The sequence below is a fragment of the Stigmatopora argus genome, chromosome 5 (assembly GCF_051989625.1).
Source record: "Stigmatopora argus isolate UIUO_Sarg chromosome 5, RoL_Sarg_1.0, whole genome shotgun sequence".
In the NCBI taxonomy this organism is placed as follows: Eukaryota; Metazoa; Chordata; class Actinopteri; order Syngnathiformes; family Syngnathidae; genus Stigmatopora; species Stigmatopora argus.
This window is the reverse complement of record NC_135391.1, coordinates 12,773,590-12,799,781: the sequence shown is the minus strand read 5'-3', so window position 1 is coordinate 12,799,781 and position 26,192 is coordinate 12,773,590. Positions and strand designations below refer to the sequence as shown.

General features: G+C 39.3%; 1 protein-coding gene across 7 annotated transcripts in view; it reads right to left on the bottom strand.

Moving 5' to 3' along the window:
* Window positions 1–26,192, bottom strand: part of sema6a (sema domain, transmembrane domain (TM), and cytoplasmic domain, (semaphorin) 6A) — a 119,701-nt gene that overhangs the window by 69,747 nt on the left and 23,762 nt on the right. For 5 of the 7 annotated variants that reach the window (XR_013300237.1, XM_077600255.1, XM_077600257.1 and 2 more), the window contains 2 exons: window positions 3,383–3,533; window positions 1,785–1,902 (listed from right to left, as the gene is read on the bottom strand). Coding sequence is in view for 6 of the 7 variants with exons in the window: in XM_077600255.1 (XP_077456381.1) it covers window positions 1,785–1,902; window positions 3,383–3,533 (269 nt within the window). In the remaining variant the exon portion in view is untranslated. Of the gene's footprint in view, window positions 1–1,784; window positions 1,903–3,382; window positions 3,534–16,867; window positions 16,921–26,192 lie in introns of all 7 variants that reach the window. The other 2 variants (XM_077600258.1, XM_077600260.1) reach the window with 1 other exon arrangement.

Below are 26,192 nucleotides of genomic sequence, written 5' to 3'. Positions count from 1 at the left end.
TTCTGATCCGGTATCGGTATGGATGTTTTAAATTGCACATGATCATAATTGCACACTTGCTGCTCTGGTAATTGCTCATTGTGTCATTGTGACTTTTTAAAAGGTAGCAAACAAAAGGGATGATGAAAATGAATGGTAGCGGAACATGAGCAGGTCCCACTGTGTCGGTGAGCTGTGGTTGCATGGTTATAAAAAGTGGGAATGTTGACAGGTTGACACACATTTTGGAGAATGTGGCTATGCAGTTCAGTGCCAAATGTAACTTTAGTTTTTTTTTTTTTTTTTTTAAATATTGATGTGTGCGTTAAAATAGGAAATTATTATACTTGATTATCACGTGCATGCTGGAAACACAGGCAAGACTAGTGAAGTGTCACTCAGGTGAACATCGAGCATATTATATTTAAACTTTTTTTTCAGGCTATCACTACTTCTTTCATATTTTGAGTTGTGACACAATTTTTAAAAGGGATAAAGTGACCAGGCGGCCCGGTGGGCCGAGTGGTTAGCACGTCGGCCTCACAGCTCTGGGGTCCTGGGTTCAAATCCAGGTCACGTCCACCTGTGTGGAGTTTGCATGTTCCCCCGGGCCTGCGTGGGTTTCCTTCGGGTACTCTGGTTTCCTCCCACATTCCAAAAACATTCATGCATGGTAGGCTGATTGGACACTCTAAATTGCCCTTAGGTATGGGTATGAGTGTGCATGGTTGTCCGTCTCCTTGTGCCCTGCGATTGGCTGGCCACCGATACAGGGTGTCCCCCGCCTTTGGCCCGGAGTCAGCTGGGATAAGCTCCAGCACCCCCGCGACCCTAATGAGGATAAAGCGGTTCAGAAAATGAGATGAGATGAGATAAACTGACCAAAATAACATTTAGGCTCTACATTGTGCTGCTCACATCCACAATGACAAATAATGGCTGTCAAATGTCTTGCACAGCCACATCGTCATAACAAAACTGATACGTATAGGTAATAAAATAGTACCAAATTGAATTCCATAACTATAACGTAATATAACAACTGGAACAGTAACTGAAGAAATAATTAGCACAGAATATAAACTTTTATTATTAATATTTCAGGTGCCAAAATGCATGCTGGGAGGCTTGAGACTATTTTTATCAGTTTATTCCACCCACAGAGGCTGATGGGTTTGTTAAAGCACCCTCAATGAGAGTTGTGTGTTCAGTAATGACTTGCCGGTGTGCTCCCTTCAACAAAGTGAGGTGTTTTCTGATTTATCCTAGTTTAATAGACTCAAGAGCAGCATGTGAAAGCAAACTTGGTCCTCCAAATTGCAAGGTTCCCTAAAAATAAAATATGTGTTTGAGGATTCGATTTGATTGCATAAATTTCTCCTGGACTTTAATGGGTTTTTTTCTTAATTAAGTTTATGGATTGTACGATTTATGCTCCGGAGCCAATTATAGATCCAAAAATACGATATGTACTGTACTACTTTTTTAACTTAATTCAAGACCATTTAAACAAGGAGGCCAGGCAGGGAATGATCATGTTTCAGAATCATACAATCTGTACTGCAGTTATGATATTACTAACGTCTTTGCATAGGTTCCTGAACACAACTTTCTGCCAGCCTAAATGCATGAGGTAATAAAAAAGTGTTGAGTCTAAGCTCCCTGCTGCAATGAATCCCTTATGATTCATAAAGCTATAGATATCGCCCACTTCTAGATTGATAAGCCACCTGCTCGGCCATCAGTGTCAAGCTCACAACAATCACTGAGAATCATTGCGACTGTAAAAACATTTGTTAGCTTACCTGGCAGCAATGAATAAGGTCTTGTTCATGATCATGATGAGCTGAATGTCCAGTTTGTGCCGCTGCGTGTTGTTTCTGCCGGGTTTGTGGCCCACAAAGGCCGGGTACTGCTTTGTATCTAGAAAGGGGAAAAAATGACAGATAAATCACTTTGATGCCATGATTGCTGAAGTTTCTGTTGGGCGTACCGTAGGGATTTAGATCAAATGTCAACACATCTGTTGCCTGAGCGCTTTCCGCGGTCTAAAATTATACATTTAAAAATGCACAGCACTGTTCCATGAAATTGTTATGTTGTTAGTGGCCTGGGATGAAAGCACGTGTTTGACTAGCTCAAACGGGTCCATGTCAGTTTCCTCTTCGGCAAAGAGACACTTTGAGCATCTCTCTGGGGACGACCATTGGCTTTGTCAAATGGGGAAGCAACGACTTTTCATATGCGCTGGGACCTGAAATGCTGCTTTAAACATTTTAGTGCCCTTTTTGATGCATTTGTCCTACAGCAACTGCATGTTGTATTGAACTTCTGATGGCTGCCACTGACAGCAATTGATGATCTATTTGAACTTGGAGGGCTAATGAGGGAAATTTACAGTTCAAATGCATTGGATGTCCTGTTATAACTCAATAAAAAAACATACATATTCAACGTTTATTTACTAATAGCACGATGATTTCGGGGATTTGAATGGATTAATTCCAATTTGCTTGACACATCATGTGTTCACACCACACATTTTCATTAATGTCCATTCTGTAACTATCCAATATCATGTCTAGATTTACATTTTCAATTACAGCTGCAGATTCATTGACTTGACATAACATCAGGGGTTCTATTTTTCATTCAGTGTCTTAGGTGAAATTGCAACTTGAACACTAACCTGGCAGGCCAATTGGATTGGTCGCTATATTTGCAATGGAAATATTTCACATGATCTTTTTATAGGAAGAACATTCAATAAATAAATGCCTGCCGATTGAACGATGGCTCTTCTTATTACTCATCACCGACTAATCCACATTATAGCACAGTATTAAAACCAGTAAAGAGAAGAGCAAAATTATGGTTTCATTTCGTTTTGTACTTTCTTTGCTCCTCTTTGAAAGAGGAATTTAAGTTTATTTCTATCGAAAGTTCAGAAATGGAACTATCCTTTCAGAATTGCTTTGTACTTTGCCATTGTATTCAACCAGATAGTCGCTTCCTGGTGATTTCACTTCTGTAGCTCCCGCCTCTTCCCCCGGATTGGTTGGCAGGCTGGACGAGGGTACCGCACGCTGAATACAGCGGACGCCATTCACCGCCAACCAACAGGGCTCTTCCCATCCCCTTCGAATCCAGAGACATCCCTGTACGGTGGTTCCCTACATGACCGTAACATTGTCACCGCGCTTAAACTGATGTGGGAACAGGCACGTTCTATCTTTGAATGAGCCTGTGATAACTGCTAGTCAAGTAAATGTGTCTATTGTTCATATTCGTTCATGTGATGGGCAGGATTGATAGAGTAGTACTATAGAATATAATAGACTGAATAGATAGAATTGGGGCAGACAACCAAAAAAAAGAAGAAAATGTAGCGTATCATACTCACAGTTGCCATGAGAGATGCTTATCGGCTCACTGTCTTCAGGGAAGGCCGCCCCAGCGACGTGCAGTAGCACGAAGCAGAGGAGGAAGGCCCCCGACCTCATGGTCGCGCCACTCTGCAGCTGCTGCTGCCGGTCCTTTGATAGGAGTGTGGCCTGTGGGGGAGAAAAACAAAAATAATGAAGTTCAGGAGGAAGGAAGCAAGCCGTATTGAAATATTTCAGCTAGAAAATAGTACAGCAGCACCTTCTACATATGCTTATGGACGCAAATGAAATGCTTACAAAAAATTTATGACTCATTCAAGCTGTGTTGCAAATGAAAGAGCTTTAAGTGGATTGGAAGGTGATATGCGTCATAGGCTTGATGGCAGGCAGAAGGGATTTTTTTTAAAAGCAGTGGCAGATTAACCTGCACTCAAGTAGTATAGAGACCTGGATATGCCAAAGGGGGGAAGTACATTCTTTACTACTTGATAGTCATTCAAAAAGTACTTTCGTCTTTTCAACACAGTCTTTACTGCTAAGCTCACAGTCATAACAAAAAAAGACAAATGTCAGTTATTACTAGGAAAGGAAATAGCGAACCGGATCTTTAGATTTTTTTTTTTTTTAAAGCGGGCTCACAGTAATTCTAGTAATTTTAGAGATGTGACAGCGTGCTTGCCTATTATATTAAAATTTGCCTCTCTGTGATGGTGTTAGTTTTTTTTTTAAATCTGTTTTCGTTTTCCTTTGTGGAGGCGATAAGGTTCGCGGAGGGTGCTGGGACCTGTCCCAGCCAAATATGGGTAGCAGGTGGGGGACATCCTGATTTGTTTGCCAGCCAATTGCAGGGCACAAACTCATGCAAGCCCGATTTTTTTGGGTGGGGAAACAAGGTTAAATATGTTATTTATTGATTTATTACAGAAAGATATCTTCATGGCAGATTATTTTCATGCCAATTAAGGAAACACATCCATGCAAATGAAAAACTGAGGATTAAAAAAGGAGATATCATGGTATTTTGGCAAGAATGATCAAAGTTAGAAGCTCTCCGTTGACTGTATTCCCACTCATTGTTTAAACAGGTGGTTGGTGTTGGGTTTAAAACCACAAAATATCTAAGTTAAACAGGACAATTTCCCCAAGCACTACAATATTTTCTAAAGAAAAAAACAATTAACACACTTTAACCAATCAATTGACATATATGAAAAGTAAATTATCTTTTTTTAAGTTGGCTTTTTTACCTCCTGAGAATGAAATCCAGATTGTGATTTCACACTGCTTGTGCTATATCTTCAATCTAAAGTTGAAGCCTTCAAAGAGAGTAAAACCCCCAATTTCTATGATTCAATTCCCTCACCCAATGGAAATCAATAATACAATCAGAATCAAATGAATAAGGAGTAGCGATAGGAGCCCACCGAGTGAGAAGATACAGATCATATAATCGTTTTTGCCGATAAGAAATTATCTAGTTTGGAAAAGAACTGACTGTACAGTAGTATGCCTCATGACTAAAACATTAGGTTACCGTGTTGTCGGATTTCCCGAATTACCTGGGATGTTATACTTGATTAGATGAACACTAAGTCCTCGAAAAGCTCATTGCCTAATGCAATTGTATACGCAAAGTATACGTAAGGATTCACTCCTAGCCTAGACATACCTCATTGCCTCCTCTTGTCATTTAATGCAACAGATTACAACCATAAATCAAATGGGACAATTATTGTGTTAGTAATCTAATCAAGAGGCAAGTGTTTCATTTGAATGAGGCTTTCTTTCTTTTTTGTGTCAGCTAGAGTCTCGGGGCATTGCGGGAAAAGCAGAGGATGCTACTGGGATGGAGAATAGAATAAAACAACCCGTTTAAAGTTATTGCACTCTGATAAAAGTAGATTATCCCAAGATGTATTCTTGTTTACAAAAGACAGGAAGATGGGAGGAGAGAGAGTGAGTGTGAGAGCGAGAGAGAAAATAGAGAGAGAAATAGAGAGAGTATGGGGATTACTTCTACTGTGCAATTTCTCTCTTTCTCTGCCTTCATGCTCTTGTGAATCCCATTGAGGAGAGGAATGAAAACACTATTCACACAGAGGATCACTTTCACAGGAAGAGAATCGCAATGCTATGGAAAGCCTAGAGACCCCCTTCATCTCACTCCGTCTTGTTTCTCTCACGCCAACTTCGCTACACAAGAAACAGGCAAATAATCAGGTTACTCTGTCGATATTCCATATACCAACCACAGTGCTACATTGAAATCAAATAAATCAAGGGGTACTGGATCTGAAAACAAAACAATGTTTACTGCAGTCTGTTTCTTGGGGCAAGTTGTCAAATTCACAAAGTTGTCATTTTAACCATAATCGTTAGGAGAAAAAGGTAAAAATATTGAAATAACACAATGTTATAAAGAGAGTAAGAGCACTTATGTTCAATCAATATTATAAATGAATGAGGACAAGGCCTTACTGTGAGGAAAAAAAGGAGCAATAGATGCAAAGAAAGTATTAGAATTTTGAAAAAGGTAAGAGTTGGTTGACTTACTCACTGGTATTAAAAATGATGGACTTTTGAACTGGGAGGTCAAGCAGTGAATTATCATGTTTCGCTGTCTTTGACGGCAATAGACGTCAAATCCATTTGAATAATTACTGCCATTCCATCCGGTAAAATGGATTGGACATCTATTACAGTCCTTATTGTGAAGGACTTAGATTGGTAATATTAATACTATATTTTGTTATAAAAATATGTTTTTCATATGAAAACATTTTTAAATGATAATTTATTACAGATAGTCATCACCAAGTCTTTTTTATTTTTAAATCATTATTAAATAATGATGCCACCTAAGGGTTAGGCAGAGGTGCAACTGTTACAAGGATGTGCAGTATGGAAGATTAATGAATGAATATATAATAATGAGAAAAAAAATCATGTGGCGTCTTCATAATTTGGAAAAAAGGGCATTACTACCATAATCTTCCACAAGGGTAATAAAATCTTTCTTTCCTCTCTTTCCTGAACTTTGACCTTAACCTTTGCTGTCATTGAATGATTAATGATCAGCAAGTGGTCTAATGATGCCGGAAAGATGGCAAATCCCATCCTCAAAAAACTAGGAAGTGAATAATCCCCTCCAGTGGTATTTCCAGATGGAACCGCGATCATTGCGATTTGAAGGTGAAATGGCAGAATGCTCCTTCTTTTATATGTTACTGAATTTGGTATAAAAGTCAATAGAATCATCAGAATTCTATTCTGCATCCATCTGCACTGGTGAGATGCCCCACATGGAAATGTTTTAAAATAAAATAGACTGTGATGCACATTATGCAGTGAAAGTGAAACTCAAAGGCCGCTTTCATCACCGCCTGAGTAAGCGAGAGACCCATGCTGGCTCTTCTAGAGGAGAAATTGCTTCCTTGTGTGCTTAAATCTTGGTCTGAAAGCTACTGTAGCGCACACCTTCAGAACTTCAGCATTCAAGGACTGCACGTGTGGCAGTAAATTACAGAAAATCCACAGGTGGGACTTAGAGATTTCTCAATCCAAATGAACCGACCAAAAAGCAAGCTCCCCTTCAGGACTTTTTCCTCTAGATATAAATGCACTTTAAAGTAATTAAACCACAGCTACTTTAGCAAAGTAGGTGGCATTTAGAAAGCAAATGTGTGTGACTGACAAAATGCGTTCGTTGGGGTGTTAATCAAGTTAATTGTTGGCTGGAGGCCACTATCAGGTAGTAAAAACATGGGAATAAATCCTGGACAAACTCACATGAGCCTTCCAAAGAATATCATGGACTCAAACTACATCACATGCATGTACATCCCAAAATGAGTGTCCCTATGGGGCCAACCAAAACAAACGAGCACAGAGCTTTAACAGTAAACACATTAGGAAGCCTGATGATGTTTTGGTTGCTAATAAACTAATGTGGCTGTGTTTGTTGATGGTGCTCAGCTGCACACATTTGTCAAGGTCAGCTGTTATAAGTGGGAGGAGCAAGGACAGAACATCACACATTCAGAACTGCCAGTCTCAAAATTGGAGAAAATGTCTTCGCACATGTTTTTTTTTGAGGATGTAGCAGAAAAAAGAAATGAATATTTGAATGTTAAATATAATACATGCATAATGTAATAGTAATCAAATCATCCAATACACTAATTGTTACTATTGATGCATGATTTTGCCATAAAGAAGATCTTTTGGTTTTCTAGTATTATCGGAAATAGACCAGGGTAGAGGGTATCAAATCCACCAATGATGATGTGTTTCAGTCTTAATTGAAGCGATGAAAAAAAATGTCACAATCCTAGAATTTAGGGGCGTCGTTTTCATTCAATTGAACAAGAAATCAGTTTTCTACCCATTTAAGTGCAAAATTGTATGGAATCCTACCTACTTCTCAAGAGAACAATCACTATGTCAAACTTTTCACAAAAAATACCCTATTTTTTCTACTTCTGTAATTTTAGAGGGGAAAAACGTAGGATAAGGACACCTCCAACTAATATCTTTTCCTAGTAGCAAAAAAGGGATTATAGAATTGTCAGACACTTTTTTAACAGCGGATGAAGACAGAGACATGTCAGTATATAAGTGTTTTGTCTTCATCACAGCCGGGTGTATAAGAGGAGGAAGTGTTCCATATTTATAGTTAAGTGGCGGCTTCTCGTAAATGCCGGCTGACAGCTTTGATTCGAGGGCGGCGTGCCTGTGTTTATATTTGGCAGGCGGGATAACGTGCACAGATGACAGGAGCGCCATAGGGAGGGGCCGTCTTAGTGGCAATGTGACTGAAAGATGGGCCAAGGAATAGCTATGATTTGGACAGGTACAAAGCATAATTCTCACAAAAATAGAATTTTTGAATGTCTATACTGTGAAAATGTGAAAGTTTTGCACAATTTTCCTAAAAGTTTACATATGCTTCATGAAATTGTCCAAATTGATTTCGTTTTCTGTCATAATGTTGTCATTAGGGGAGGAATTATGTCAGAAAAGTTGCAAAAACACTGACGCTGCTTTTCAAGATACCTGCTAGTGAATAAGAAGGATTTTCAATGACAGCCTGGGAGAATTTTTCCCTTGTGTGACATCTTTGTGACAAGCAAACAGCTTAGCTATATAAATAGCACATACATATCCAAGAATAAACAAGTAACACCTGCAGACTCAGGTGTGAAATGAGGGGAGAAATTCTGCTTATTGTCTGGTTTTATAACGGCAGACATACATTGATTGCACCACTTCTCTCATTTGATGCTCGAGTCAGAGGAAGACTTCAAGTCTTGTCATGTCAGGCATCATTCGTTGAGTGGAGTCGACATCTAAAAGCATCTTAAAACATGGAGAATTCAGGACTTAAAGAACAAAATGCTCAAGTTTATGATGGTAGGTTTTGCATAATTTCATCCTCATCTCTTGATTTGAGTTATCGGCATAAATGATGATGAAACTCTTGTGCTGTACCGTTTACTCTAAAGCATTATTAGCATTTCGAGTTGATAAGGGTGTGAAATGTACAATATTGGGGTGAATGATACGTTGTAGCCGTTATAGCTCTGCGATTGCTTGAATGGCCACATTTGACAGACGCTAACAGTAAAGAAACATCAAGTGATCAATATTCTCCCACATCTGAGCTCTCACTTTGCCTTGACTTACAGCCTGTAGTGTTCACCAGCCAATCAAAGATTGCTTAGCAGTTGCTCACAAACTGTTTGTTCATCAATCAAAGATTTGTCAACAGCAAATTTCCGACAGGTGGCCAGTAAATTCCAGACTGATCATCAGTGAGTAGCACACTGGCTGCCAGTCATTCACAAACTGGTCACTTGTGAATTGCATACTGATTGCCAGTTAAACACAGCTTGGTTGCAGTCTATTAATTCACAAAATAATTAGAGTCAATCTCAGAATTACTAGCGCAAAATCACCAGTTCTACCTGCTCCCAACGTTTGAGACAGATAGAACTATTCCCCAATTGATGTTTTTCTGGGGTTTCATTTTGTTCGGCAATCGCTGAAAAATCACTGTGGACAAACCATCATATGGTGGACATAGTGAATAGAAAACAGTATTTTTAGTCAAAAACAACAACAACAAAATGCACAGATTTTCAGCACCACATCTTTCATCTAAACTTTACCCAATGTTGTCCACTTGCTAATCCCATCGCCTAACATGCATTTTAATGTGAGGTCTGTACAAGGCCCAAAAGCTGAAAAGGAAAAGATCAAGAAATAAAGATTGCATAGAACAGTCGAGACTTTCAGCCACTGATCCACCAACATGGAACACATCCAAGCATTAAGGCTCCTTAAGGGAGCCAAAGCTTTTTTTTTCACTTGTCAAGCCTGCTTGATGAATCTATGAGAAGAGACACCGGAAGAGCTTGAACCAAGGTGCGTTGCATCAAAAGGAAGCTGCATGACCAGCATCCAAAAGATGGTAAGCCCCAAAACACTGACACACATCCTCCAGATCATCGCCTTCCTCAGATGTCTTGCTTTCAAGTCAATATCACTACCAAGATAATCCATCATGGTTTGATTATTAAAAGACAATGAAGTGGGCATGAATGAGGCGCCCCGTCGCTGTCTGGCCATTTATTGAAACAGAGGGCCCCGATGCATGGACGTCTCCTTTTAAAGGACTGATGGATTGATTGTGGAAGCAGGCCAAAGCAGGCTCAAGGGAAGTACAAAAACAAGAGATGAGAGGCACGGTGCCAACTTTGCCAAATAGAAGCCTCACAGAAAAATAAAATAATACGTTCTCAGTGTAGAGATAAGCCTCCTTAAGTCTTAATAATGTCGCCTCTGGGATGCCAAAGACATTCAGTCTCAGCACAAATCTGAGCGTTTTAATCATTATACTAATAAATCAGTGAGATACTTTGATGTACTTTGACAAAAGAGAGTGGTGGGATGGGAGCGTGTGAGAAGATTCCAAATGTGCACTGACATCCCACCAACAAGCATAGTAACCTGCACTACTTATGATTTAAGAATAAAAGTAGGTCAAGATCCAACAAGAATGTTGAAGCACACTTAGGAATATATTTATTCCACTCAGCTATGGAGTGACTAACTCTGTAGAAAATGGCATTGGTTGATTGGCACGCCACTCTGGTTGCCAGTCAACCACAAAGCACAGCGGGACAAATTAACATTCTCTTAAAATACACACCTATACAAATGTATGTGGTGACATCACTCCGCTCTTAGCCCAGTGCCTACGGTTTCTAAATGGTATTCGAACTCGCACCGTCAACTTGACAGTTGAGCGTGATGACCACCGATCTACTTAAGTGCGGCATGTGTAAAAGGTCAAAATACATTATTCCCAAAGAACTTAAAAAGAATGTGCTGGCATGTAAAGGATGGTGATTTAGTCAGCCTGCTGGACTGCCACGATCTTGGCGAGGGTTCAAAACCTGACAATGGTTGAGGAGAGATGAACAAGAAAGGTATCGCAGTAAGGACACCACGGCAATGGGGTCCAGGGTTCGATCATAGGTCTGTCCTCACTGTGTGGAGTTTGCGTGTTCTCTCTGGGCTTGCATGGGTTTTCACCAGGTACTCTGGTTTCCTCCCACATCCCAAAATCATGCACAGTAGGCTGGTTGAACCCTCTAAATTGCCTCTAGATATGAGTGTGAGCGTGAATGGTTGTGTGTCATCTTGTGCCCTGCGATTGGCTGGCCACCGATTCAGGGGCTGTCTTCCGCCTGTTGTCCATAGTTAGTTGGGATAGGCTCCAACACGCACCTACGACTCTCAGTTAAGGGCACGCTTGGTCACACATATAGCCTTTTCTAACTGTCATTTGATCTGATTTTCTGTCGCGCTCGTTGAGTTCACAGTTCAGCTCTCCGAGCCTCTCAATCCTTGCCAAAAAGCTCAAAGATGTGCTAGGGGATTTGTTTTCCATCCAGGTGCAGTGAGGAAGAAGAAAAAACATCATCAGAATGTCACTGCGCTAAATGCCACTTACTTTGTGCCTCCCTGTGGAGCAGCAGGGGGGGGTGTTGGAGCTGTCACACAGTACATGGAGAATTTCATTGGGAAGCACCCTAAAAGACACACTGTGGCGCTCCTTAAGGTGATGCTGCTTTGCCCTGTGGGAAGCTTGTAGCAGTGAAACCCCCGTTTTGTTAATCTCCGAAGAAATATGTGTGTGTGGTTGGGGTTGGGTATAACTACCACAAATTATGTTGAGAAATGTCTAATACCAAATGTTGTAAGAACATGAACCCTCTTCAGGCTTTCTTCAAACATACAAAAGGTAAATAAGTTTTGTCTTTCAAAATGCAAGAGCCTTAAAATGCTTTTTGGGTAATAATAACAGGAAGTGCATGCATTCTATCTTCTTGAGGCCAAACAGATTTTTGGGACAATAGCTGACAAGTGTTGTGCTCCTTGGGTGGGTTTGACTAAAATGAAAGAAGATTAGGATCAATAAGACAATAGAAGAGCGAGATGGATATTTACGCCCTCCTGTTTTTTCTTCGATCCGGCTGTAAATGAGAAAGGTATCTGAGTCGATAATCTTATAGCAGCTCACTACGTGATGCATGTTACCTGCAGGCTTATAAAGCATTTTCGGGCAAAACTGGAAACTTTCCTATGCAGAAACTGAAATCCATTCAGTTTGGATTGTGTAGTAGTGTAGTATAAGGATGCAAAATATAGCACACAAAAGTATCTGATGTTTCTTAAAATCTTTCCATCATTAGTGATTTTGCTTTATTGAAAGTGATTCAGTGCCCAATCATATCCATGTATTTTATGTTTATACTACTTATTAAAAGAGCTCCGGTCACTTAGAGGTAACGTATACATAAACAATCCAATGGAAAATTGTATATATTGATGAAAATTAAACATACATATTTTAGAAATCCACTAGAAAGAGCCAAGTACCAGATAAAACGCCACACAAATATTGGGTAAAGTAGACAATTAACACAGAAGCCCAAAATTCTGAACTGTGAGGAAGATTTGCTGGTTTGAAGCATGACTAAAGTTTGCCTCAAGTTGCCATGGAGACGTAGCGAGGATGTTACGTGTTTTTCCTAGCCAGAATTAGAACTTGAATTTTTTTTTTTAATCTGTTCTATGTTGTTGTTATCTGTCCAATCTGTTTGCAAATTGTATACAGAAGTTCCAAAGTTTCCATTTTCACATTGGGTGACAATGCGTTGCACCGCTTGTTTTCTTTCCAAGTTTTGGAACCCCGGTCCCAACCTTTGCACAACGAACTGGTTTCATGCAAACCAATCTTTTGATTGACTGACAGGAAGTCCGGAAACGACAGCTCACCATCAGTTCAAAGTTCATGCGACCACAAAGAAGACAGACGAGGCAGGAAATATTGCGTCATCTCATAAATCGCCACATGATGAAGCATTTTGTGGTACCCGCAAAGCTCCGTGATTTCATTTTACCATCACGCCAAATCATTTCATCTTTGTTAATGGCCATTTTTTTTAATCTGCAGGGCTTCAATTTCATGCAGGTTCCATTATGCTAAGTGAGTGCGTGTGTGCACTGGCTGATAGGCTTCCTCTTCCATCCGCTGTGACTGAGCATGATGCTAATCTCTTTAAAGGTAATGTGCAGGCCACAGGAGAGTAGAAGCTACAACTAGCACTCACTTCCTTAGCCGACTCTCATTACTTGGCCATCTGTCCTATCGATTTATTGTGCCGTCTTGTTCAAGCACTCTTCATTTGGCTACGCATTCTGTCTCGACCCAACCTAAATCTTTATTTACATTTTTGGCCACAAACTGTATATAATAATAGAGGCCAAAACTAAACCAATTAAATTACACTGTGATAGGGTGTGATAACAAAGGATCTTGTTTTCTGTGAATGCCTCCTTTCTCAATTCCACAGAGGCTCAGTGGCTATGCATTGGATTCAGAATATGTTATCTCAGTGCAACATATGCAGCCAGAATTACTGAACTAATGACAACGAGGTGGTACTGGCTGGATAGGTCATGAAAACACCCTGACAACATTTGGTGGCACAGCTGAGTCCATAATGTTCCAAGATGTTATAGATATTAAATAACTATTCTCAATCTGAGCTTTCTGTGGAGTACAGAGGGAAAATGAAATGGAGGGCATAGAATGTTTTTTATGGCAGTCATTGATGTACCTGCAAAGTTACAATTATAACACAATAGGGTTCTACTAATTCAAATGTATCTGGTTATAATGCCAGTTTTAATTTCCATGGTCTTTTATATATATATATATATTTTTAAAGTTCTACGGTACTCAAAGTGAGATATTTTTAAGCATTTAGAGCTTTGTTAAATTGTATTGAAGCACTGCAAACTTGTATCCTCGCTAATTCTGCCTATTTTCTTGGCTTTTGGGTCAAAGCGGGGGTGGTTTTCTAAGTACTAAGCACTCCAATCTTGCTTTTGTTTGCTGTGCCTAAGGTTTCACCGACCCCACAAGGGACACCAACTACCATGATGTACAACCCTGCACTCCTGTTTTAATGCAAGAGTTCCATTAGAAAAATGGAATGACAGAGTCAATGTAAGATGTTGCCGATCACAAACGGCGTGGAAAATTACTTATCGGAAAACCGTCATCCGTGCTTGTTGAGCACATTTGTGACAGAAGGATAGCGACAAAGGAGGCCATGCTAGGAAGGACATTTTTGAAATTTGGGAATTTGGGTAAGAGATGTTTCAAATAACATTGTGTTTGATTAATGACCGATTTTATTGTCAGCGAGGAACAGCTTGTATGGCAGACAATTAGACTTGAGCCATAGGATCGTACACTCGGGTTGACTGAAGAGGCAAATATGATGGCCTGCAATTCGACCCCAAGAATAAAAACATGGACTCGGACTTGTCTGGCTTTGACCGAACCAGGAGGGTCCGAGACTTGACACAAATTGTGGCCATTTATCATTTTTGTGTCAAAGTGCTAAGAATATAAATGAGGCAAACGGCTTTTCAGACTGTGAAAAACCACCACAATTTACAAGCCAATGGAGGGCATAGATATCTTGTTAAAAATGGCAGGGTGTTACTTGTATGAAATCATGACGGTCGGTGAGCAGGAGGCTGAACTGATTGCCAGTCAATTGGGCGACACGTGTAGACCAACAACCATTCATACTCAATGCATGTTTTTGGTATATGGAAGGAAACTAGAGTTATTGGAGAAAAATTGAACAGATATGGGGAGAACAGGCAAATTCCACAGAGGAAGGCAAACAGTATCGCAATGATATGGGTTGAATATATATAATTTATTAATCTAATTTTTTCCAATGTCTCTACTAATCCCATTCCTTCTTCTTGTGTCAAAAGAAAAAGATTTCCCTTAAGACAACAGCATACTTTTACTTGCCACGCAATGTTACATTTTCAATTAGCATATGTATTTTTCACTCATGTCAGCTGGCCACAGCCAAGCATTTAAAGTGCTATGGGCACTTGCGTCATTATTATATCAGACTGGGCTCAAATGCATTTGTTCACCACTTCGCAGAAACATTATGAGGGAAATTCACTATGACCCCGAGGCTCGTAAATAACTGTTAGATAATTGGGAAGAGCACCTCTCTTGTGACACCAACGTTCATCCAATGGGTTCTCATAAAACTGCAGAGCATGTATTAACTCATGCATCAGTGCTTGTCATGCCATACGGTTAAAGTACTCATACAATATATATGCATATTAGCAATGCAGCCCAATTAAATCAAACAAATTCAACATCAACCATCCCCAAAAAACTTTAAGAGATTAACAAAGCGTGAGCTCACAACTAATGGTCAATAGCTGATTAGCCTACATGACTAAGTAGCCTATTTTAATGGGTTCAGCCTAATTCAAAGAGATTTCGTTAAAAGCCTTTGCACAAGGTCATTGTATTAATAGTCAGAGAATATCAAGTAAATAAAAAAGCTTTCACTGAACTCAAATGTTGTTAGTTGCTCTTTCAAACTTTCGGATCAATGTCTAATGCAGCTGAAGGTCCTGTTAAACCTCACACTCATAATCTGCTGTCTGAGCCCCAGTACTTAACTGACACAACAAGGAGATGGTCAATGTGAAATGATATGTTTTTATTTTTTTGATCTTCTTGATCTTATTGGTTCAATTACATTTTCAACCCAGTGACCTTTCAAACTTTTCATCTTTACTCAAGTAACTTTTAAACTATTGCTCACGTGGATTTGACAAACCAACCAGTTTTCGTGCAAGCTTGACGCCAAGAGGTAAAGAAGAGTCCATTCAGCCAAGTCAAAAAGTTTCTTTCCCACATTGCTTATGTTGGGTCAAAAAAAAATATCAATCAACATTGATAGAAAGCAATGTCATGGTCTGGCAAATGGCAACTTAAGGGAGGCAATAGTTTCAAGAATGAAGGATATCACCGCAATCATTTATCCATATGTGTGACCCCAAACTTCAAGTTCTGTTCCTCTCAGTTGACAAATGCATCCTCTGTCTGGCTACTTTCAAACACCTTTTTTTGTGCCGTTCTAAATCTGAGAGTGCTATAGGGCTCTTCAAACTGCCAAACAAAGAGCTGCAGAGAACTTCTGCAAAGCCTTTCTGGCTTTCATCTTAACCCCGTCATGACTTTCTGTCGCACTATAGAAGTGGGCAGAAAAAGATAAAAGACGAGACAAAATGAACTTCCACATAACGACGGAACATCTTTTCTTGTTGGGCACTGACGAAGACGGGAATAAGTCCACCGGTGGTGGTGTTGTGTTTTTGGTGAGCCAGTCAAATGGGTGGGCGTGTGATTTCCATCCTACGCTGATACCAAATTGACTACGTCTTTTCTATAAAAACGATCAACAGCAAAGCCAAGGTTCTAACAGCTTTTTTAAATCATATATTCCCACGGTTTTGATGAAGTTTTACCGGGGAAATTTTTCAGAAGGCGCTCCAGTGAGCCAAAGAGGGATTAGACAAGGAAAAACTATGGTTTTGCAGACGCATCAATCACCGCTATGCTATTCAGTAGATAAACAGCCATCATGAGGCTTGTCTTTTCAGAGATTTTGATGAACAATGTAGGGAGAAACCATTTTGAAAAACAACAACTGATAGCAGGAGGATTCTGATTCATCATGCCTGCCCACTCGTTTTGAGATGTTTTGATGAAGAATAGAGCGTCATGTAAAATGTCAAAAATTTTCACCACTTGTGAGCATTTGTGGGTCTGAATACAAATCCAGCTTGCACTAAGAAAAATTTCAGGTTTTTTGCCTGTACCGTTCAACAAACTTCTGTCAGCAACCTCTACCAGACCTAAGTTATAGCTGAACAGGTACAAGTCCTAATGACTTGAAGGAACAAGGTAACAAAAACTCTAGGGGTGGAAACATGACTTGAAGCAAAAGCTAAACTGAACTGACAAGTACTAAATGAAACAAGTGAACTAAATCCAAGAAAATTGACAAGACAAAGAGACACACCTGGACAAGACGTGTGGCTGGAGGAAACTGACTGGATGATGCGAGGTTCACGCCTGAGAAAGACAAGTGGAAATGATGAGCTAATCGGATGACAAGACAAATGTGAAAAAGGAAAACAGAACAACGCATGGAACGAATTAAACATCATCCAAACCAAAAGACAGTCCATGACAGTTAATTGTCAGTGCTCAGCCAGAAGCAATTGTTTGAAGATATTCATGAATACATTATTAGACATAGACATGATGTTTTAAGGGGCAAGCTTGGCCACATTTTTCCACATAGGGTTCCAACACCCACACTTTTCCCATCAACAATCAAGTAAGATGAATCCGAAGGTTCCGTCCTGTTCCTTCACAGCGCGGTAAGAAGCTGAAAAGTAAACTTTAACAACAATATTGATATATGTCCAATCAGTTTCCAATGTATTTCCCAAAGGATATACAATAGTGATACAAAATTCTTTTGACAGCATTTTATTGTGACATTAAAAGTCAGAAACAAAGATCACAAGTGTGTGACTGGTGATTACAGGAACACAAACAAACAACAATTAATGTTTGTGTCTCTGTCCTCTGGAGGACATCCTCTGGTGCATTCAAATTAACATTTCATCCCTGAGACTGTCTCTGTCAAACTAATTCATCATCGTGTGTGTCTCCCTTATGTCCAGCTGGCTTTTTGGAGATAAAAACAACAAGTCTGACTCCTCCTCCTCCTTCTCCAACACAAGCAAAATATCCAAAACAACATCCAGCACCACAATGTACCATAACAGATTGGCTACGGTACAATTATTACCAGCATTTTTTTAAGGCGTAGATTGACAGGCAGATTATATTTAGAGAGAAAGTGATTAATGAGATTGTCGCAACAAACAAAATCAATTTAATGGGAATGAAGAAAACGGGAGAGGGGGCGCCAGGTTCCTTTGTTGCTGCTATTATCTTGTCCTTATAGGGAATATAGGGGCAGATTCTTTCTTATTGTCCTTCATTAAAGACATCCGAAAGTGTCGTGCTCAGTTTTTACTGGGTTGTCGATTGTCTTGGCAAAATATTGGCATCTTTTTTTTATTGCTCATCAAGCAGACACAGATTTTTATTGGCAAATGGCATTTGAATTCATGGTGGTCGTAACAAATTCATGTCTGTTGTGTTCTTTACCATTAGTTTATATAGATATGTCAATTTTTATGATGATGATGAACGGGCAATTGTGCACAAGGCTTGGGCCAGCATTAAATGTGTTGGGTTTTTTTTTTTTAGTAATGTGAAAATGACCATGTAGTACTCTATTTCATGAGGACCACTCAGTAGAGTGGAGACCTCTAATCAAGGCAGGAAAGTCATGAGTGGGAAAAAAAATAAAGAAATAATAAATGTTGTGTTTTCTAATGAGCTAAAATTGGCAGCTTGTTCTGCTGATTGTAGATATGGTATGGACAATTTTCACATTCATGTTGATTGTGAAGCTTTTTATTTACGGATTACTTTCTCATGGCTCTTCCCGAATTGCTCTGTACTATTTTCCACATAAATTGGTGTGTGACTGGAGCAAGGCTTTCAATTCTCACGTATTGAGCTTTTTTCTGATGTATTACAGCCCATTCTCACACCGTACGCCACACTTCTCATTTCAAACACACCCCAAAAATATAACTCGACCACTGCCATAATGTCAAAATAAAATGAAGTCACAGATCTTAGAAACCATTCCATTTATATTTGCTGTGCAACTACCACCAAAAGAGCTTTCAGTGCAATGTGTTTTGCCTCATTGATAGAAAGTATATAGCGTTAGATATATATAAAGACGGATTTAGTGACAAGTAACCAGCGCCTATCTTGTATCGGAGAACTTTTGTGGCAAACGTCATTGTAAATAAATATAAAATGTGCAATTGAGGAAAGTTTTTCCAGTAAAATACTCTTAACTTACTGAATTCTTGACGGATTTACAAATATCTTATGTTTTGGAACAAAGCGTGTTAACATGGTTATGATTACAGATTATGAGAATATAAGAATTCATTAATTTACAGTGAAATTACTGCACCTCTGATGTTTACGATCAACAAAATCGTTTGAAAATGTATTTCTACGAACACATTCTATTGACAGCGATTTATCCATCCATGCAGTTATAATCAGCCAAGCAGCTAAAGCTATCTATTCTGGAGATGTTATACACAAATTAAAGAAAAAATCATTTTTCAAAACGACCAGCAGGACAACACTTTTCAGTCTGTTGTTCTTCAACAATAAAATCTGTGCGTTCCTGACAGGACAAGCCCCCAAACCCATAAGAGGATCATGTTGCTCATCCGGTAACCTAACCCTTTTAACTGTTTGTGTATTTAATTCCACCCGCATGCAATTACTGAAAAGAAAACAATGTTGAGGACAGAGTTTCTACTCTTAATAACGTTTACCTCTTGGGCAGTCAGATGACCGGATGGCAAAAATTTCAATGAAGGTTTTTGCAGATGTTTTTTGAGGATTTATCATCTCTGAATTTGAATAAATTTGAAATAAATTCCATTCAATTGGATTTACTCTTACAAATTTTTTGATGACATTGGTGGTGTTTCCACAAAAAACACAAACCTTTATGTAGAGTATAAAGTCATATGTATTCTTTTTGTTTGTAGCGGGTGGATCCATTTATTGCAATTTTTGCTATAGTAACTGTTGAAAAGCAAAAAAAATAAAAAATACAAATTGTCAAGCATGGGATCAAAAAGTATTACTACCATAATATGTTATAACCTTTTTTAGACATAATCCTGTCCAACACGATGCTAAAAACTCCCAAATATGAATGAAACAAAAACATGGTTTGCTGAATCTTATCCACATAAACTGTCATCAGTCTGTTATTATTATTATATGGCAGATAAAATTAATTAATAAAAACTTTCTAATGTATGACTATTGTACAAACCTGATTTTTTCTAAATGCCAGAACTTGGTGATTTGGGGACTGGCACAACATAACAGATTAACCTGTAAACTTTCTTGGAGCTGGCAACATCTAACAATTACAACACGAACAATCCCTATTCACATCTTTTTTGTTTCCTTTTTAAATGTGTGAACACCGCTCATCGTTTGAGGTTCCGATTGATGCATCCATTTTTTCCCCACAAAGACGTACTGCCAGTCATCTGTATAACGATGCTGCACGGAGATGTACCGTATATCTCTCTCTGGTGACATATCAACACCATAAATTATGGCGTCGTTGCACAGACGTGACTCTGGGGATGATTTACAGGGAGTATTTCCAGTAGCTAGACATGCATCTATGAATATATTGAAGGGGAGTGTTGCTGTATGAATGTGTATCAACATTTCAAAGCACGCTATGCCATGTGTAATTTGCTCTTTGATGCTATATTTTGTATATATCTCATGACAACAGTGTTTCTGGGCAAATGCTGTCATCACTCCGTTGATGATGGCTGACAGACTACTTTAGCTAATCCTTTTCTACAGTCAACGTCACTCAATGGGGGGGAAGTCAAAAGGTATCAGTCAAATGCAGCGTCTCCATTGGACAAGGTTAAGTATATTAGATATAAACATATATCATCAATGGAAAAAAAACACTGGTGTGTCCGCTTAATGATGACTGTGAGATTGAATGAATGAGCGGGCACGCCCTAAGCATGAGCGGAATTTGCAGCTAGAGACACGTTTCAATATTTACAAAAAGAAATGAATCAATAAATAGAAAGATGCAAGCAACTAAACCTCAGGTCCTTTTTGAAAGTGAAGTTAAAGTTTAAGAGACATTGTGTAATATGACAGAAAGATACTACTACAGTGGACAGACAAACAGTCATTATTCACATTTCTTACCAGTGGTAATTGATTAATTCATTCTTTCATTTCCTGAACTATTTATCCTCACAAGGGAGGGACACCATGAATCAGTGGCCTTTTTCATTGCATATTTACCTTCCTCTCACGGAGACTACTGAAGATGTTATTTTTAGAACCTAAAGCTTTCCTTGGGCCACATTTCGGGTTATTAGATTGGATTGGAACTTTATTTCATCCCGTATTTGGGAAATTTCCTTGGTTGCAGTAGCAAGACAGAAGCAAGCACAGACCAAGCCACGCGACTGGGTGGGGTCGAGTCGCAAAGGTCGCAAAGCAACAAAGCAAAAAGCAGAAAGTACAAGGCAAAGTATTTGGGAAAGCATTAAGAAATATTAAAATGCAATTAGAAAAGATAGAAAAGCAGCAAAAACACAAAACGAGCGAGAGCAAAGATGCTATTTTTTAAGAGTTCCAATACATATAATAGAACAAATGTCACTTTATCTCTTGTAAAACGTAGACATTTGCAAAATACTGTACAACAGCCTCCTAGGCCTAAAAAGTGAAATTGTGGTTAACTCAATTGCTGCCATTGACAGCGAATGACGTCCGAGAGATCTGAATTTTCACCCCATAACCGACAATGGCAAAGGGTTTGGGTCAAATTGTCCCTTGATAGCAAAGGTAAATGTTATCTTTGCAAAGGCACATAGGCTCTATTGAATCTAATTGAATTCATTCATAGTATAGTATATATTTTGTGAGCCCTCCTTCTAGCATCTTCTACCATGCGTGCCTTTCCCAATGCCTTCATTATTTTGCATCTGCAGAGGAAGCAGAGGAGATGAACAACAACAATGAGCTAATCCCAGCAATGGTCCTCAGAGGCTGGGAGCTCCAGCGAGGGAAAGAAGCGACTTAAAGCCAGAACCGTTGTCCCTCTGGGAGCAGATTAGCTAACTTGAAAAAGCTCCTGCAGGTCCACTTAAAAACTCCACGTATGTTGATTCGTCTTTCTTGACAAATATCTCATTCCGTCCGCACTCCCCGCTCCCACATGTGATCCCTCGTCTTTAATTCTAATCAAGTCGGAGCTCCCCGAGAGGAAGACGCCACAGCCGCGGACCCCCCCTCAAGGTGGAGAGCAGAGCCTAGGTCTTAATGAAACACTGGGAACGCAGAGAGCACTGCAGATTAAATATTATTCCACTGCTGTTACAGAATTGCCCTCTTTGGGGGTCTCCACGTATGGGGTGCAATGAAAGCAGAAAGAAACTAGGGAACAATTGCTTATTTTGGCTATTTCAAATGATATGGTTTGTTCAAATTTAGAACAGCACAAACAATCCATATAGTATACAATTATCAACTTTGCCACATTATTGAGAAGCTGTTTGAAATCAAAAAGGGATGCTTTTATAAGCTAAAGAGGGGCAAGTGATTTAAAAAAAATTCAATTCAATCAATTCAAGATACAAACAAATATATAAAGCTATTCTATTGAATGTCTTCCATGGAACTGCAATAGTATTATGAAACTGAATTGAAAGCTTGTCTCACTCGCTGTGTTTGAAAAGAAGTTTTAAAATTTAGTGTTGCAAAAAAGGAATAGATGTGTATACATTGACAATGAAGATATACATTATGTCCATGTAAATGCAATATAATAAGCCTCAAACTGTACTGTTTGGGCATTTAATATACTCTCATATTTTCTTGATAAGATTAGTTGTATATTTGTCCATACAGGGGCTAAGTTATGCCAATACTTAAAATTATTTGTGTATATGTTAAGAAGTTGTTATTTTCTTGATACATTATTGAATGGTTAACATACTTGTACTAACAGAATATGAGTAATATAGGGTAGGGCCAAATAAGATCTTGTACTACTTCCTACTCACTTTAAGGACGTAAACTGCAATAACTTTTTGGAATTTCCTTTTTTCAATTTTCCTTTTCATAGCTTACAATTATTTTTACATGTTCCATCAATCAGTCAACCAATCAGGTTGCAGAAGAACCAACCATTGCTGACTTTGGGCAAACAGCAGGTTACACCGCAACTGGTGCAACTACTACATCTAGAAAACCGCGAAAAACTACACTCCTAATAGCCAAAGTAATAATACATTTTCTAATAAGTGAATACATAGCCTGAATGTGAAGGATTCACACTCTTTTGACTTTAAAAGAAAAGAAAGACTTTCAAACTAAATCCCCCTTGCCAACGAAACGTTTTACCGAAGAGGAATCCTAACATGAAAGACAGCAACGACCCATAAGCACAACTAAAGGAAAACATCCATTTGCCTTTTCCTTGAATAGTGTACCATTTCGCAAACTGCGTTGAAATACTTTGAAGGTCACACCTTCTCTCCGCCACCTTACGCGCGGGAAGGCGGCCTCCTGCGTCGCCTGCATAAAACATGAGGCTCTGTATGGCTTGTCGAGAGGGAAACGCCGTGCGCGGAGCTCACAATAGGAAGCGGGAGGGACCGTATGTGTACACGCATAATGGATGATTACATAAGTCCTGCGGGGTTCGACGGATTTTATTTTTCTTCTCAACAAGATTTCCTTAAATGTGGATTTAGAAATGCTCACTTGTTTATGTGCGCCATGAAAAAAGTCATACGGGGACAGACGCAAGTCTTTAGTGTTTTGCTTTCGGGGCACACAATTCAGTTGTCATTTTAGTTTGTGACAAGACTTGAGAGAGCTGGTAAGACCACAGAACAAAACCTTGCGTGTTCTCAAGCATGTCTTCGCCATGCATACACAATGTTTTCACAACATATGCACTTTACTTAAACACTGATAACACAAGCTTGACTTTTTTTCCCAATAAAATGAGGTGTGTAAAGCGAAAGATGATTGTTTGGTCAGCGACTATGATTGAATTGGTGTCATGAATGAATGAACAAATGAATGAAAATGCAGTGCAGAAAGCTGTCATGGTATTTGTGTTACTGATCCCAATGAATTATGGATACATGAACATCCAATGTTCTTTGAAAGTGTCTTTGGAGGTGAAACTGTATCCCTCTAAGGAGGTGTGGGAAGTGGGATGGTACTCGGGCCATTTTGATGCATCTGCATCTTAACAACCTTTCTGCATAATTGAAAAAGTGGTTGTCTTGATCTGCAATAGCATAATTGGCTTCACTTTCTGCCAAAGGCTTTCTGGGTCTCAGAGGGAGCATCTGTCTTTGAGGAGAAGAAAAAAAAAAAGGACCCGCACGTGTCACCCCTCCATCTTTGAGGTCTCCGAATGCATTTGACTGAGGTTTTTTCGCAAGTGGCTGATGTCGACTGATTACAAGATCCAGTAAAGTTGACTAATCTTCAAACAGCAGTGGACGGAAGGAGAGAGAGGAAAAGGGGGAAATGGCTGTGGGATGGGGGCGGATGGATGAAGGATAGGGGCAGACTTTTCATGTGGTTTCATCGCACTCCAAATAGCTTCCAGAAGTCAGCATGCTAGAAACCCTCAGCTCTTAAATCAAAGCTTTTGATGACATGCTACTGGTTTGGTCTAGATGGGTGCTTAAGACGTATACAGTCAAAGGTTAGTCTTTGTTCTAAACTGACAGACTGGGAGGTAAGGCAAGCTCAAACTGAGCCCCTTAAGATTAACCCAAAGTGTTTACGGTTTTGGCACAACAATATGAGTCGGCACACATAAAAGCATGTATATAAGCTGATCTGAAAAAAAATATTCTCCATAGATACATATGTAAGTAACTTTTTCTACACAGCTCACCACTTTTCACACAATAGAAAGTGAAAAGGATTTTTACAGATTCTTAATCACAATATATCATGATACTCATCCCTTAAGGGACAGTCATTAATAAAAAAAAGACTATGAAAACCTTTGTTTCTGAAAATCTGGACTTCCTCGACAAGTGCTGTGAATATAATCAGAAGCTTGTGGACTACTTGGGTGATCTAGTGACACACATTGTTACAAAGCCGCAGCGATTAATCTCACTTCTTCAGATGCGGGCTGAGATTTCCGCAACGCCTTTACTGTCCGACATGAAGGCGATTTTGATCTGTGCAAATAGACCCAAAAACATGACAGGTGACACGCCATCCGCACCATCTTTCATCCACATCCGAGTACTCTAAACATCAAAACAAATGACTCATGAGGATGGCTGACAGATGAATACGCTCAACTTTGGCAATGTAAACAGCCCGGCAGCCGTGTGTGTCTGCTATCTGTTTCTTCAGATGTAACTGTCCAGATCGCACCACTTCATATAGTAATTGGATGATTAATCCAAAAGTAGCGGCAGTTTAACGTCAGGTCAAAAGGCGTGGGGCAAAAGAACGCTGCTACTCAGAAAAATAAAAGCCTCTGTCATGGGTAAATAGGCCCTCAAATGTGCCCACGCTTGACCTGCGACACCACGTGGAGGCAACGCATCCTTGACGTGGTCAGCGCTGCCATAGCATGATTAGCGAAACACATTTGCCAATTACATTGTTCACTTTGAGTGCAGTGGATGGCTCCGGTCAAATGTAAAAGCGAGAAAACAGGCGAGCCGTGGGAAGAACCTGTTATGTTATGGCTGAGCGACACAGCTGAGTTATCTTTATGCCTAAAGGATAAACTATGAATACTGCTTTTATTTGCCACTTTTAGTGGGATTAAAAGCTGGAATCTGTTTTGAAAATCGGCGAGGGCGTACAGGCTAAAAGGCTCATAAACATAACTCGTAGGGGAATTATTATGAAATGTCTATAAAACAAAAGTGGGCATCCTTAGGGCCTTGACACAAGACTGTTTATTGTTATACAGAATTGTCTTTTAGGGGGCCTCAACATACTTGAAAATTCATCAATTCTCCAATTGCATGCATCCCACTGAAAATCTGTGTTTTATGAGTTCATAAAAACATGCTTAATAACATCCCCTTCAAAGCTAAAAAAAAAGAAAAAAGAAACATTTCCTAATACTGTTTGAGGGCCACATCTATGTTTCCTAAGAATCGCTCAGGGTTAAATAGGAAAACAACTACAATTTGGGCTCAGTACAAATTTAAACTAGGAACTTTGAAGAAAGAATGTACAGTACAACAGTGCTTGGCAATCTTACTTTTTGTTATTAACTCAGTCCAAAAAGTCTGACTAAAAGGTAAAATAAATGCCCAATTAGTGTTTTCCACGTACCAAAAAAATAAACAAAAATACATTTGATAGAAAATAACTATAGTTCAACGTAGAACACAGTATTAATTAAATACAAATGACTATTTGCACATTTTCCTTCCTCATTACCATTCATTCATTCATTCATTCATTCACTCAACCGCTTATCCTTGCCCCCTAGACCCCCACGACCCTTGATGACCCCTATAAGCAGTTCAGGAAATGAACGAATGAATGTTTCTAATGAGCATTGCTGCCTCTGATCAAGATACTAAGTCAATAAGAAAGATTTTTTTTGTATGCTCTGCGCAGTATCAAGAGTGAGCTACAGT